The sequence below is a fragment of the Hemitrygon akajei genome, chromosome 21 (assembly GCF_048418815.1).
Source record: "Hemitrygon akajei chromosome 21, sHemAka1.3, whole genome shotgun sequence".
In the NCBI taxonomy this organism is placed as follows: Eukaryota; Metazoa; Chordata; class Chondrichthyes; order Myliobatiformes; family Dasyatidae; genus Hemitrygon; species Hemitrygon akajei.
Genome location: NC_133144.1, coordinates 20260252 through 20274331, shown reverse-complemented (window position 1 = coordinate 20274331; position 14080 = coordinate 20260252). Strand labels below are relative to the sequence as shown.

The window sequence follows — 14080 nt, the reverse complement described above, 5'->3', positions numbered from 1 at the left end:
TAAGACAGTATAAGATGTGTAAATGGCTTCAGTCATTCACATTTGTGAACCCTTGTGCAAGAAATGTAGCCTCAGCTTCAATAGTGATTGTGGGGGGAAAACATTTTTCAAAATGGCCATTCAAGCCATCTTTCCCCAGCTCAGCAATTCCACATTTACCTAAACCATGCTCACATATGCCTTTTTAAAACTTCCCTTAGTTAATTCTCCCTACAAAAGCAGAACTTATCACATTATTGCCAGCACTGATTGTCTGGTACCAACCCAAACACAATACAATACCATTAACAAATACAACAGCAACCAATTTACAAGACAATTATGCAGACAGCCATGAGCAATCAACAGAACCGTCACGTGCATAAACAAAACTCAAAATGTGAACATTTAAACAGACTAATCAGAGGAGCAGGAAAGACCATTTAATGGATGTTCTTCAGGGACAGTTAGGGTATTACATTGAGTGAGTTTTGTTGGGAAGCTGGATAGCTACAGGAAGGAAGCTTTGGAGGTGACATGTAATCTTGGTGGTGATGAACTTGCAGTGTCTCCCTACTGGCAATTTGATAACAGCTAGGATAGAAGAGTCAAGCAGCATTTTTTTTCCAGCTCTTTTCTTCATTCAGGCAATGAAGTAGTCTCAATGTCAGTAGCTGATAGCCAATGATCTCTGCTGAGTGGACTATTCTCTGCAACCTGTACTTGGGAGAGGAAGGAGACTGTGGGAAACCAAGTAGTGATAGAGCTTGTCAAAACATGATAGCCGAGTATAAATTCATCAGGATACACCGAGATACTAGTTTCCAAGCTGGTGTAGAAAGAACAATCTTTGCTACACTTTCCTAGTGATGAACACAACACGCTTGACCCACTTCGATGCACTGGTAATGGTAGTCCCCAGGAATTTGAACTCAACCCCAAACACAGACTGACCAAGAGGACAGGTAGGGGTTGTCAGAAGTGAATCTCTACTTCTGAGAGCAGGTCACATTATCAGAGATTAAACTAACTTGTCATGTCATTCATGAACTTTAGAATTTTTAATGTATTGTCTGTGGAGGTAGTCATTTGTATAAAGTGAGAACAGGAGGGCTAATAGATCTGGGGGAAGAGCCTGTGCTTATAGACATTAGAACAGACACATACGAGCCCAGCCTTACGTACTGCTTCCATCCTGTCAGGAAATTTAATCCACTAACAGATACTATAAGGCACAGCTAGCAAAGTTTGCTGTGGTACAACTCCAGAACAAGTGTTGAAAGTAGAGTTAAAAATCCACGAACGAGATTGCCACAGATGCTGGGGCTCACTAGAAAGATTTGATACAGAGCAAAGTTTTAATTTTAACCAAAATCTGTAGGTCACAAAATATCCTAAGATTCTGACCCTGGTTTCCACATGGCCAAGGTATTGCCCATCAATACCTTTAATCTTCAAGTTTGATCGTCAATTCTTTTCCAAAACTCATTTTACATCTCGTTTTTGTTTTTGGATATATCACAAATTACTAAGGGTACCCTAGAGGCAAAATTACTTGCGAATTCTAGAGTACGGAAACTCTCACCCGAAAGGCAGGGCAATTGAAATAAAGCCACCAAAAGGAATAATGTAGTAGAACACGAGAGCAGAGGAAATTGCATAGGATTAAAAGGAAATACGAAAACAGAATTAGAAAATGAGAATCTTAATGATGGCTTGACAGACCACAGGTAATGACTACATTGCAAGATAACACCAGTGACCAGCAACTAATGGCAATGTCCTGCAGACAGATCATGAAATACATTTAAATATATTTCTACTACTAATTTGTGCACAACTTGAGCCAGTTAATAATTGATTTTAGGTTGACTGAGCAATCCGGTGGTTTTGGTATCTCAGAGGGAATTGGGCATGGTTAAGAACCAAGTGTTTCTACCGGCAGATCTGCGAACAAATAACCTGCTCCAATTCTTGACCAACTCACCGATTAAAGCACTGAGCGAGATTGAAAGAGGATGAGAATGGAAGGCAAGTGGGTATACAGTGTTGTCTGCCTGTGTTTGACCAGTATATCTCCCTTTCTGCTACAGGAAGATGCAGAAGTCTTGGGTAACATTTGGTCAGTGCAGTTTCTGGATTGGACTCTCTCTTTAAAAAAGGACAATGCAATTCATGTTATGTGTTTCTAATTACTCTTATTGCAATTTTACACTATTTTGTTCAGGGCAGGCTGGCTTTATGGCCTGTAGTCATTGAACAACAGCACTAAATTTGATCGAACAATCCTGGACTGTTTCTAGGACTCTTCAGTTTGATGTTTAAAACCGTGATATTTGCTCATTTTACACCATTTGTACAATTTTTTTTTGCATATTGGGTGCTTGATGTTTTCTTTGAAAGTGTTCCATGGTATTTGTTTCATGTTTGTCTGCAGGAAGACGAATCTCAGGATTATACTGAATACACAATTGGATAATAAATGTACTTTGAACTTTGACCTGGGTGCCAGTGGTGTAGTGATTAGTGCAGGGGTCACCAACCTTTTTTGCACCATGGACCAGTTTAATATTGACAGTATTCTTGCGGACTGGCCGACGGGGATGGGGAGGTGGTCATGGGGTGTTAATCACGACCAGAAAATAGAACCTATATTATAGGTGATAAAGTCAACTATAAGTCACATAAGTGGCTAATACACTCAATTTCATTTCAAAAAGGGTTATCTAACACACATTAAATATTAAACATTTAATATTAAACACAATGCACATTTTCCGCGCACAAATATAAACAAGTCAATTATAACTCACTTATAAATAAATGCATCATAAGATTTTAAGTAACGTTTGGATCTTAAACAGCGCATATTTTCCTCGTATGAACATACAAAATTACAACACACCAGAGGACAAGGTAAGGGCAGGAGGTCCCCGCACCGTGGCCACGGCAGTCGCAGTCAGAGAGAGTGACTGACCGAGGAGTGCAACAGGGCGTGTGCCCACCCCCCTTGCAGGTAGGTAGGATCTATCGGCCGACAAAAGTTTGGCTCGAGGGAAGACTTTCAGTAGATCGCAGTGAGGTAGTTGCTCTGCTACTTACGAAACCCTGAGCCCGAATTAGGTTGTCTGCAAATATTTTAGCACCGGGTTCCCCATGAACCTTTGGTGTGCTAAACAGGTTTAGAGCCCATCTGTCCCAATGGCCCATGGCTACACCTGCCTTTTTGTTGGCTTTGTGGAACAGTCCATGTTCCAAGTCTATACGGGTATCCGTCCCCCTCTTTCCCTTCGCTACATCGACAACTGCATTGGTGCTGCCTCCTGCACACATGCGAGCTCGTTGACTTCATTGACTTGGCTTCCAACTTTCACCCCGCCCTCAAATTTACCTGGTCCATTTCCGACACCTCCCTCCACTTTTTTGATCTTTCCGTCTCCATCTCTGGAGATGGCTTATCTACTATAAGCCTACAGACTCTCACAGCTACCTGGACTATTCCTCTTCCCACCCTGTCCCTTGCAAAAATGCTATCCCCTTCTCACAATTCTTCTGTCTCCGCCGCATCTGCTCTCAGGATAAGGCTTTTCATTCCAGGACGAAGGAGATGTCTTCCTTTTTTAAACAAAGGGGCTTCCCTTCTTCCACCATCAACTGTGCTCTCAAATGCATCTCTCCCATTTCCCGCACATCTGCCCTCACTCCATCTGCCCGCCACCCCACTCGGGATAGGGTTCCCCTTGTCCTCACCTAAACACCACCAGCCTCCAGATCCAACGTATAATTCTCCGTAACTTCCGCCACCTCCAACGGGATCCCACTACCAAGAACATCTTTCTCTCCCCCCACCCCCCCCCCGCTTTCTGCAGGGATCGCTCCCTACACGACTCCCTTGTCCACTCGTCCCCCCCATCCCTTCCCACCAATCTCCCTCCTGGCACTTATCCTTGTAAGCGGAACAAGTGCTACACCTGCCCTTACACTCCCTCCCTCACCACCATTCAGGGCCCCAGAAAGTCCTTCCAGGTGAGGCGACACTTCACTTGAGTCAGCTGGTGTGGTACACTGCGTCCGGTGCTCCCGGTGTGGCCTTTTATATATTGGCGAGACCAGACGCAGACTGGGAGACCATTTCGCTGAACACCTACGCTCAGTCCACCAGAAAAAACAGGATCTCCCAGTGGCCACACATTTTAATTTCACGTCCCATTCCCATTCTGATATGTCTATCCATGGCCTCCTCTACTGTCAAGATGAATCCAAACTCAGGTTGGAGAAACAACACCTTATATACCAGCTGGGTAGCCTCCAACCTGATGGCATGAACATTGACTTCTCCAACTTCTGTTAATGCCCCTCCTCCCCTTCTTACCCCATTCCTGACATATTTAGGTTTTTTTTCCCTCTCTGCCCATCACTCTGCCTGTTCTCCATCTCCCTCTGGTGCTCCCCCACCCCTTTCTTCTGAGGCCTCCCGTCCCATGATCCTATCCCTTCTCCAGCTCTGTATCATTTTCACCAATCACCTTTCCAGCTCTTAGCTTCATCCCACCCCCTCTGGTCTTTTATCGTTTTGCATTTCCCCCTCCCCCCACTACTTTCAAATCTCTTAGTATCTCTCCTTTCAGTTAGTCCTGACGAAGGGTCTCAGCCCAAAACGTCGACAGTGCTTCTCCTTATAGATGCTGCCTGGCCTGCTGTGTTCCACTTTGTAGGGATCTGTTTTCACTTTGATATGAACAAGTCTTTTTCTGTTGATCAGTATCAGAAAAGCCAGATTAAATCTTGTGATTCAATGTGTAATCCACTTCCAATGGGGCTGAATATCTTATACGCACTGTAGTCATTGTTCTGCAAGCTTGGGAAACCTTAACACACTGGAATGGATACATATAACCATCGTTAAAGAGGGCCACACACCATTCAGACATGTCTGCCATGATCCAACTGATCTACCTTTCCTTGCATTAATTGCAATTTCCTTGGGTCGCCATTACCAAAACACCCAATTATCCTGAATACACTCAGGGTTAGTGAAATCCAAAGAATTGAGAAATAAAAAGGAAATTTCTCTCATCTCAAGTGGCCAACTCCTGAGATTTGGCCTAGTCCTAAACAAATTAGTCAATACTAACTAGCTCCACATTAATGTCACTATTCTCAGCAAAGTACAAGTTAGACCACCTCATTTTAACTCTAGAACAGGGATTCCTAACTTTTTATGCCATGGAGCCTTACCATTAACTGATAGGTCTGTGACCCCAGGTTGGGAAAACCTGTTCTGGAATATAGCCCGAATATTAGTCTCTCAATTTACCTATCAATCTAGTGGGCCTTCACTGCACACCAATTTTCACAACCACTTGAGACATTTGTACAATATTTCAGATGTGGTCTCACAAGGAACTTTTATACCAGTTAAGACATCTCTTGTACTCAAATCCTTTAGCAATAAAAAGCAGCTTTTGTCTTATTCTTAGCAATATCAACATTAATTTGTTAAAGACGACAAGACCATAAGACATAGGAGCAAAAGTAGGCCATTTGGCCCATCAAGTCTGCTCCATCATTCAATCACAACTGATCCAATTCTTCCAGTCATCCCCACTCCCCTGCTTTCACCCCATACCCTCTGATGCCCTGGCTAATCAAGAAACTATCTATCTGTCTTTAATACACCCAATGACTTGGCCTCCACAATTGCTCGTGGCAACAAGTTCCACAGATTTACCACCCTCTGACTAAAGTGATCTCTTCTCATCTCAGTTCTAAAAGGACGTCCTTCAATCCTGAAGTTGTGACCTCTTGTCCTAGACTCCCCTACCATGGGAAATAACCTTGCCTTATCTAATCTGTTCAGGCCTTTTAACATTCAGAATGTTTCTATGAGATCCCCTCTCATTCTCCTGATCTCCAGGGAACACAACCCACGAGCTGCCAAACATTCCTCATACCGTAACCTTTTCATTCCTGGAATCATTCTTGTGAATCTTCTCTGAACCCTCTCCAATGTCAGAATATCCTTTCTAAAATAAAGAGCACAAAACTACACACAATACTCCAAGTGTGGTCTCATGAGTGCCTTATAGAGTCTCAACATCACATCACTGCTCTTATATTCTATAACTCTAGAAATGAATGCCAACATTGCATTTGCCTTCAACAACTTTCCAACCACTGATGTCAGGCTAACAGGTCTATAGTTGCCTCTCTGCTGTCTCCCACCCTTCTTAAATAGCAGAGTAACATCTACAATTTTCAAGTCATCCGGTACAATGCTGGAATCTATTGATTCTTGGAAGATCATCGTTAATGCCTCCACAATCTCTCCAGCTACTTCCTTCAGAACCCAAGGGTGCATTCCATCAGGTCCAGAAGATTTATCCACCCTCAGACCATTAAGCTTCCTGAGCACCTTCTCGGTCGTAATTTTCACTGCACAAACTTCACTTTCCTGACATTCTTGAATGTCTGGTATATTGCGGACATCTTCCACTGAAGACTGATGCAAAATACACATTTGGTTACTCTATCTCTGCATCTCTCATTACAATATCTCCAGCATCCTTTTCTATTGGCCCTATATCTACCCTCTATTCTAACCCTTTATATACTTAAAGCTTAGTATCTTCTTTGATATTAGTTGCCAGCTTCCTCTCATAATTCATCTTAGTTCTCATAATATATTAAAAGGAAGCAAAATCCAGTTATTTTATTGGCAATTAATGTTATTTGTTACAATTACAGAAATAAAACTCTTGTTTCCCAGCTATCTGCAATACCACCCTCAACATCTGAAAAGCAATTTTTACTACACGAGAATAGCAAATTCAAGTAGCAGAACTGAATCAGAAGTATATTGCAAAATAAATTGCCTAATTAACATGCATATGAAGTGACTTTTTCTAGACTAGAAAGGAAAGCTTTGACCTTTCAAAATACTTTGGTAGTCTCATCTCCACCTCTTACAATACAATAACCCAACCCACAAGATTATGTGCACAAATTCTGGTTTATCCTTAATTTCAAGCATCCAAAATTGCTACACACAAAATGCTGGTGGAACACAGGACCCCAGCTGAAATTTAGTCAGTCACTAAACAGACATCCTTTAAAACTTACCTCTGACCAAATTTATTCAACTTTGCAGACACTTATAATCCAATAAAGCTCTTTTTATGGCATTAAATAAAGCACTAGAATACAGCATATTAAGTGCATCAAAGCCCGAGATACGCCAGCCGACAAAAACTACTTCAAAGAATCACGATGAACCAAGCAAAAAATGTTTGCCAACATCACTCCCTGCAAGTACATTACCTCCCACGTTCTCCCTGCGACCCTTGGTGATAGGAGTTGTGCAGACTCCTGAGAAGTCCAACGAGTTGTCTAACATTGCGTTTATTCTGCGGAAGATGTCAGCATTACTGCAGGTGGACAAGGCTGGTGTTTCTGTAGAGCGGGGCACATCCCAGCAATCCTGCCCCCTGCCACTCTCGTTGTTCTGAAAGATATCAAGTTATTAGAAAGCCACTTTCGCAATTTCACATTCAAATTAAGTTACCTCTACCACACACTTCATGAACTGTCCCGCGAACGAAGGAGCGCGGTGGTATGAGGGTCTCCTACCCTCAGGGTGGAAGGCCGTCCAAACCTGCAAGGTCTCAAGATGACCCGGGCGGGCCTCACCACGCATGCGCAGATGGTTGCACCGCACGGTCCCACCGCCGGGAGGCGCGCGTTCCCAATCGCCTAGCGTGAGGGGGCGGGGCGGGACACGACACCGCTCCCCCCTCCCCACACACACAGGCGCCCAGGGGCCTCGACACTTCCAGCTCGCTGCGCGCCGAGCCCATCCGCCCGCCTCAGCGCTCCTTCCCCTCTCCTCCCCTCCCCTCATAATGGGGATTCTCCCACCCCGGCCTCTTATCTTTATCCACCGTCATTCGCCTCGCATTTGCCTTCTCCGCCAGCGGGGCTCGTTGCCGTTATTCGGGCACTTGCGGGGCCCTGCCTCACATCCCGCCCTACCTGCGCTGCCGAACCCCAGCTCCGACTCGGGCAACCCACCGATTCTCCCACGCGCTCGAACCCTCTTCGGCCGCCAATCCCCAACCGCAGCCATTGCCCCGCCTTCACGACGTCCAAATCGACTGCAGGAGTGGGGGTGCTCGGATTTGAAAGGTCACCACCGGAGGCCATAATTACAATAACAAAAGCTCCGTTCCCTTTTATTATTAAGTAACAGATTTTTAAAATGTTACCAGTACCCCACAATTGGACATGTGGCGGTACTTAAACAGAGTAGCGTCTCACTCGGCCACCTTTTTACCCCTCCCGCACTTGCCGTTGCCCGCTGAGGAGCGCTGGTAAACAAACGCACGTGGCACGGCACGCGCCGCCCCTTCTCCCGCTCCACGTGCAGGCGGGAGCGAGAGCGAGCGGACCCCGGGCGGCAGACAGACGGATGCTCTGGCGGGGCTGCTGGACTTAACCCTGCTGCTGCTGCAAAGCCTTTAACGGGCAGCCACTCCAACTATGGAGCAAGCAACGCTCTTCTTGCAGTGTGCATCCCCAGCAAACGAGAGTCGTGAAGAACAAACGATTCTGGGTCATGTTCGATTTCTGCAACGCCTTTTTTTTCCGGAACGGTGCCAAGATTCTTGCATACATCTTCACTACCTAGTTGAAGCACACGTGTGCATGGTACTTCAAGTTCAGTTCCAATAGACGGGTTTCCAAAAATAAAAATGCAGTACCCCTTTCACTTTGGCCAGCAATATAAATTAAACAAATTATTTTAAACACATCTTAATGTGTCACTGATAAGTAAACCATACACAGGCGTCACATTTAGTCCTTACGCCAAGAGGTTTGAAAGTTAAACGCAGACAATCGACTGCAAAGCTCAATAGAAGACAAGTGCAATAATTACCGGTACTGTACCAGCACGGAAACATTTTAATAAGCTTGAGGCCGCTCCCCGGTCTAGAGTCGCTTCTGTGTTGCTAACAAAACCTTCCACGGGAGAAAAGGGGAACAATACAAATTCCGTAGGTCATCACCATTCTACATTTGGGATGGTTAAAGAAACCGCATCCAAGGTAGGTAACAAAACGATAATACATGCAAGCAGTAAAATATTGCGACACTTTTTAACGGTGCACCGAAAGTTGGAAATACCCTGTAAATGCACCCTGGTTCCATCTCGGCATTGAATTAGAGCACAAAAAAAGCTATTATTGTAAAATTATTCGCTCCCGTTGCCATTGATATTCCTCACTCTTATCAGCAACCCCCAGCCGGACTGTCGTGCAAGCTCTTGTTACTGTCGTGACGCACTCTTGGTGCATTCCCTCCCTCTGTCTCTCTCTCCTCCTTGTAACAATTTTCCTTACCAGCGAAAAAGCCATGGTCACCTTCCCGACCGGAGCACTCGCCACAATAAAACGGAAAATGAAATTTGCAACACAGTGACTAGCAATGGGATGAAAATAGATCTTTAAAATAAATCAAGACGTTTTGCAACAACGCTCATCGCCCAACGCCCCCTATTTATGTCATTGGCGGCTTTCCGTCCTAATCCGTTGCCAGATGATGCACATTGGAAACACCTGATCTCTCTTGTCTACACCAGGTTTTGGCAATTTTCCTGACTTCCTTCCCCTGCCCCGGCAAGGGTCAGTGGCTCAGTCTGCAGAGTAAATACAGGAGAGGGAGGTGTGATAAGAACAAAGAGGAAAATAGGGCAGGCAGATTTTGCAACGGAGAAAAGGAATTGTAGGGGGAAAATTAAAGGCAATGTGGGAAGGCAGAATACGAGGGGGTGGGGCTATTAGGTGTCTGAAGGGGTACTGAAGAATATGGTCAAAGGGGAGGTTTCGCATTGTGAAGTAAATGTAATGCAGGGGGTAAAGGAAGTTATGAGGATTGAGTAGAAGAGTACAGAGTTGTAAGGAGCATGTGAGGGAAAGGGCTTTATAAATGTTGGGGAATTATGGATTATGGGAATGAGGCAAGAGGGTTATATGCAGGATATAGGTCGAGTAAGAGTATGGGAAAGTGATGTAGGCATAAATGATGAAAGTGGGACCATCTGGGGAGGAATGGGAGGCAGGTATTGGGAGAGTATGGTGCAATGGGTGAAAATAAATGGAGAAAAGTACAAAGACAGTGGAGAAGGGATACAGGGGAATATGGAAGGGGGCATTACAAGATTATGTGGGGGGTGGGGGCATGGGAGAAGGCTAGGGATGAATGTGCAGGATACAAGAGGAGTGTGGTGTAGTTGTATGGGGATAGGTGCCGTTATAGAGTCATAGTGCACCACAGCCACAGAAACAGGCCCTTCAGCCCATCTAGTCTGTGCCAAACCATTGCTCTGACTAGTCTCATCAACCCACACCTGGACCATAGTCCTCTCTGCCCCTCCCACTCAAACCTCTCATAAATGTTGAATTTGAACGAACTTCCACTGGCAGATTGAAGCACCCTCTGATTGAAGAAGTTCCTCCTTAAATATTTCATATTTCACCCTTAACCTGTGACTTCTAGTCTCACCCACCCAACCTCAGTGGAACAAGCCTGCTTGCATTTACCCTATCTATACCCCTCATAATTTTGCATACTTCTATTAAATCTCCCCTCATTCTCCGACGCTCCAAGGAACAAAGTCCAAACCTATTCCACCTTTCCCTATAACTCAGGTCCTTGAAACCCGGCAAAATCCTTGTAAATTTTCTCTGCAGTCTTTCAGTACTATTCTGTCCTGTAGGTAAGTGACAGAACTGCACACAATACTCCAAATCTGGCTTCCAGCATCTTTGGGCAATTTCAACATAGCATCCCAGCTCATGCACTCAGTACTTTCCTACACATGCAAAGTGCTGGAGGAACTCAGCAGGTCAGGCAGTGTCCATGGAAATGAATGAACAGTCGATGTTTTGAGCCTAGACCCTTCCTTGGGCCTGAGAAGGAAGGGTGAAGGGTTAGGAGGGTAGCTGGAAGGTGATAGGTAAAACCAAGTGGTGGGAAAGATAGAGGGCTGGGGAAGAAGGAATCTGATAGGAGAGTGGACCATAGGAGAAAGGGAGAGAGGAGGGGACCAAGGGGGAGGTGAGAACAGGTAAGAGGCCAGAGCGGGAATAGAAGAAGATGGGAGGGGGAGGGAATTTTTTTTAAATCGGAAGGAGAAATCAATATTCATACCACCAGGCGTGATGTACACTCAATACACATTGTATTGAAAGTGTACTCAACACTTTGATTTACAAAGACTGCCAAAAGCCCTCTTTTGTGATGTCACCTTCAAGGAATTATGGCTCTGTATTCCCAGAGCTATTGCTGTACTGCATCCTCAGTGCCGACCGTTCACTGTGTATGTCCTATCCTGGTCTGATCTGCCAAAGTGCAACACCTCACGTTTGTCTGCATTCAATTCAGATCCTGCTACAAACTTTGACAGCCTTCTTCGCTGTCCACTTTCCCCCCAGTTTAGGTATTTGCTGATCCAATCCAGTTTATCTCATTATCATCCAAATCATGAACGTACAGTGATGGATCCACCACCATTCCCTGCAGCACACCACCAGTCACAGACAACCTCTAGTCAGAGACAACCATCTGCCACCACTGTCTGGCTTCTGCTAAGCCAGTGTTGAATCCAACTACTTCATCCTGAATGCCAGCAACTGAGCCTTCTGCACCAGCCTCCCATACGGGACCTTGTCAAAGGCCTTGCCAAAGTCTAGATATTGTAAACAATGTTCACTGACTTTCCTTCATCAATTTGCAAAAACTAATGTGCCAATTCCCCCTCCCATATCTGCTCATTCACATCTTCTCAATCCTGCTCTCTCTATCCACATTTTGGTTCTCCATATCTTCTCATTTTCAGCATTCCCCCCCCCCCTCCAGTTTTCCTTAATATTCCCCCATATCCCCTCAATCAAAACCATGTTAACTATCCCCAGATGGCTGGCATCCGCCTGTCTTGAAGGATAATGGGTGATGATCACCATCATCACAAGCCTGGGCGCAAGGCACGGAGATCCTGAGATGCCCAGGTTGTCGAGATCCCCCTTTCAGCCTCACCAGTGTAATCCAAAGGAAAGCTCATGAAGTAATTCGTTTGGCACCAGCGTGGCTGCAGGAGCTGCCAGGAGGATGTTCAATGGCATCCGGCTGACTTAGGGATTCCACTTTACTCCCGTAGCCTTCATCTCTCCCGAGGCTGCCCACAAGGCAGTGGGGCTATTTACCCACAGCTGGCGATCTGGTTCACAAGCAACAGTTGGGCCCTGTCAATCCAAATACTTATATATCCAATCAATTAGCATATCCTCCGATAGTTTACCCACTACTAACGTCAGTCTCACCGGCCTATAATTTCCCGTCTTATTCTTAGAGCCTTTCTTTAACAATGGGACGACATTAGCGTAGCATAGCTAACGCTAATCTGTTGTTCAAGAAAGACTTAAAGAATAAAGAGGGGAGTGTGAGGGCGAAGTGCTGAGCCTGGTGAATGTGGAGGGGAGACTGAGGACAGTGGGAATATGGAGGAAGGCCCAACATTAAGAGCACCACAGGGAATATGGAGAGAGACACTGGAAATGGATAAAATAATGAGACAGGGATATTGGATTGGAAAATGGACAGATGGGGGAAATGAGGGGATATGGAGAATACTAAGGGAAATGGGAGGAGGGAATGCAGAAAATGAGATCTGAAGGACCAAAATGTGGATAGGGAGAGGAGGATTGAGAAGATATGGGGAGGGGGGATGGAAATGTGATATGAGGATACAGGGTGGTCAGATAGGGTCATATGAAGGGGGAATGGGCAATAGGTGAGATATGGGGAGGGCAGAACTGAGAGGAGCATGGGTAATTGGGTCAGGGAGATGAGGAGGGCAGAATGAGAAGAAATGAATGAGGGAATATAATGTGCAATGGGGAATATAGAGGGAAATAAGGAGGGGAAAGGTGGAATATCAGGAGATATAGGGAGACAAAATTGGGAGTATGTGGAGAGCGGGAGATGGGGTGGGTGATACGGAGAATGGGGATTATAGGGAGGGGGACTGGGAAGAAAGGGAAGGAGTAATGAAGGACTAGGCTCTCAGCTTATCTACCCATACCAGGGCAAGGAAATTAATTTCACCGTAATGGCAACATCGTGGTATACTTTAAGTACCTGCCCACTATGCAATTCCACAAGAGGAGATTAAGCTTCCTTTGGTTAACCCACTGGTTTGACAATGAGACATAGACTCTCAATCTTCATCAGTAGGACACTTAGACCAAACAGAGAAAAATGACTATGTTGGATTCAACTACCAGAAGCTAATAATTATGGTAACTATCAATTATCATGTCTGTAGCATGTGTTCTCCAGAGTAAGAGGCAATACAAAGCTCAAGTACTATTGAAGAAATGGTGCATGAGTTGGCATACAGCAAGAGTGGAGATGGACTGTGGATGGTCAATATCTCTGCCCTTTTACTGTAAGAGTTAACATAGAACATAGAATAGTACAGCACATTACAGGCCCTTCGGCCCACAATGTTGTGCCGACCTTCAAACCCTGCCTCCCATATAACCCCCCACCTTAAATTCCTCCACATACCTGTCTAGTAGTCTCTTAAACTTCACTAGTGTATCTGCCTCCACCACTGACTCAGGCAGTGCATTCCACGCACCAACCACTCTCTGAGTGAAAAACCTTCCTCTAATATCCCCCTTGAACTTCCCTCCCCTTACCTTAAAGCCATGTCCTCTTGTACTGAGCAGTGGTGCCCTGGGGAAGAGGCGCTGGCTGTCCACTCTGTCTATTCCTCTTAATATCTTGTACACTTCTATCGTGTCTCCTTCTCTCCAAAGGGTAAAGCCCTAGTTCCCTTAATCTCTGATCATAATCCATACTCTCTAAAGCAGGCAGCATCCTGGTAAATCTCCTCTGTACCCTTTCCAATGCTTCCACATCCTTCCTATACTGAGGCGACCAGAACTGGACACAGTACTCTAAGTGTGGCCTAACCAGAGTTTTATAGAGCTGCGTCATTACATCACGACTCTTAAACTCTATCCCTCGACTTAAGAAA

The 14080-nt window shown here is 45.2% G+C and overlaps 1 protein-coding gene across 6 annotated transcripts in view; it reads right to left on the bottom strand.

The window, feature by feature from the left end:
- Nucleotides 1-9516, bottom strand: part of LOC140714138 (cytoplasmic polyadenylation element-binding protein 1-like) — a 95182-nt gene extending 85666 nt beyond the window's left edge. The window contains exons 1-2 of one of the 6 annotated variants that reach the window (XM_073024961.1): nucleotides 9378-9516; nucleotides 7300-7483 (exon numbers count right to left, since the gene is read on the bottom strand). In XM_073024961.1, the coding sequence (XP_072881062.1) occupies nucleotides 7300-7483; nucleotides 9378-9392 (199 nt within the window). In that variant the 5' untranslated portion in view covers nucleotides 9393-9516. Of the gene's footprint in view, nucleotides 1-7299; nucleotides 7484-7633; nucleotides 7654-8010; nucleotides 8218-9162; nucleotides 9182-9377 lie in introns of those variants that run through there. The other 5 variants (XM_073024960.1, XM_073024955.1, XM_073024957.1 and 2 more) reach the window with 5 other exon arrangements.
- Nucleotides 9517-14080: the final 4564 nt, after the last annotated feature.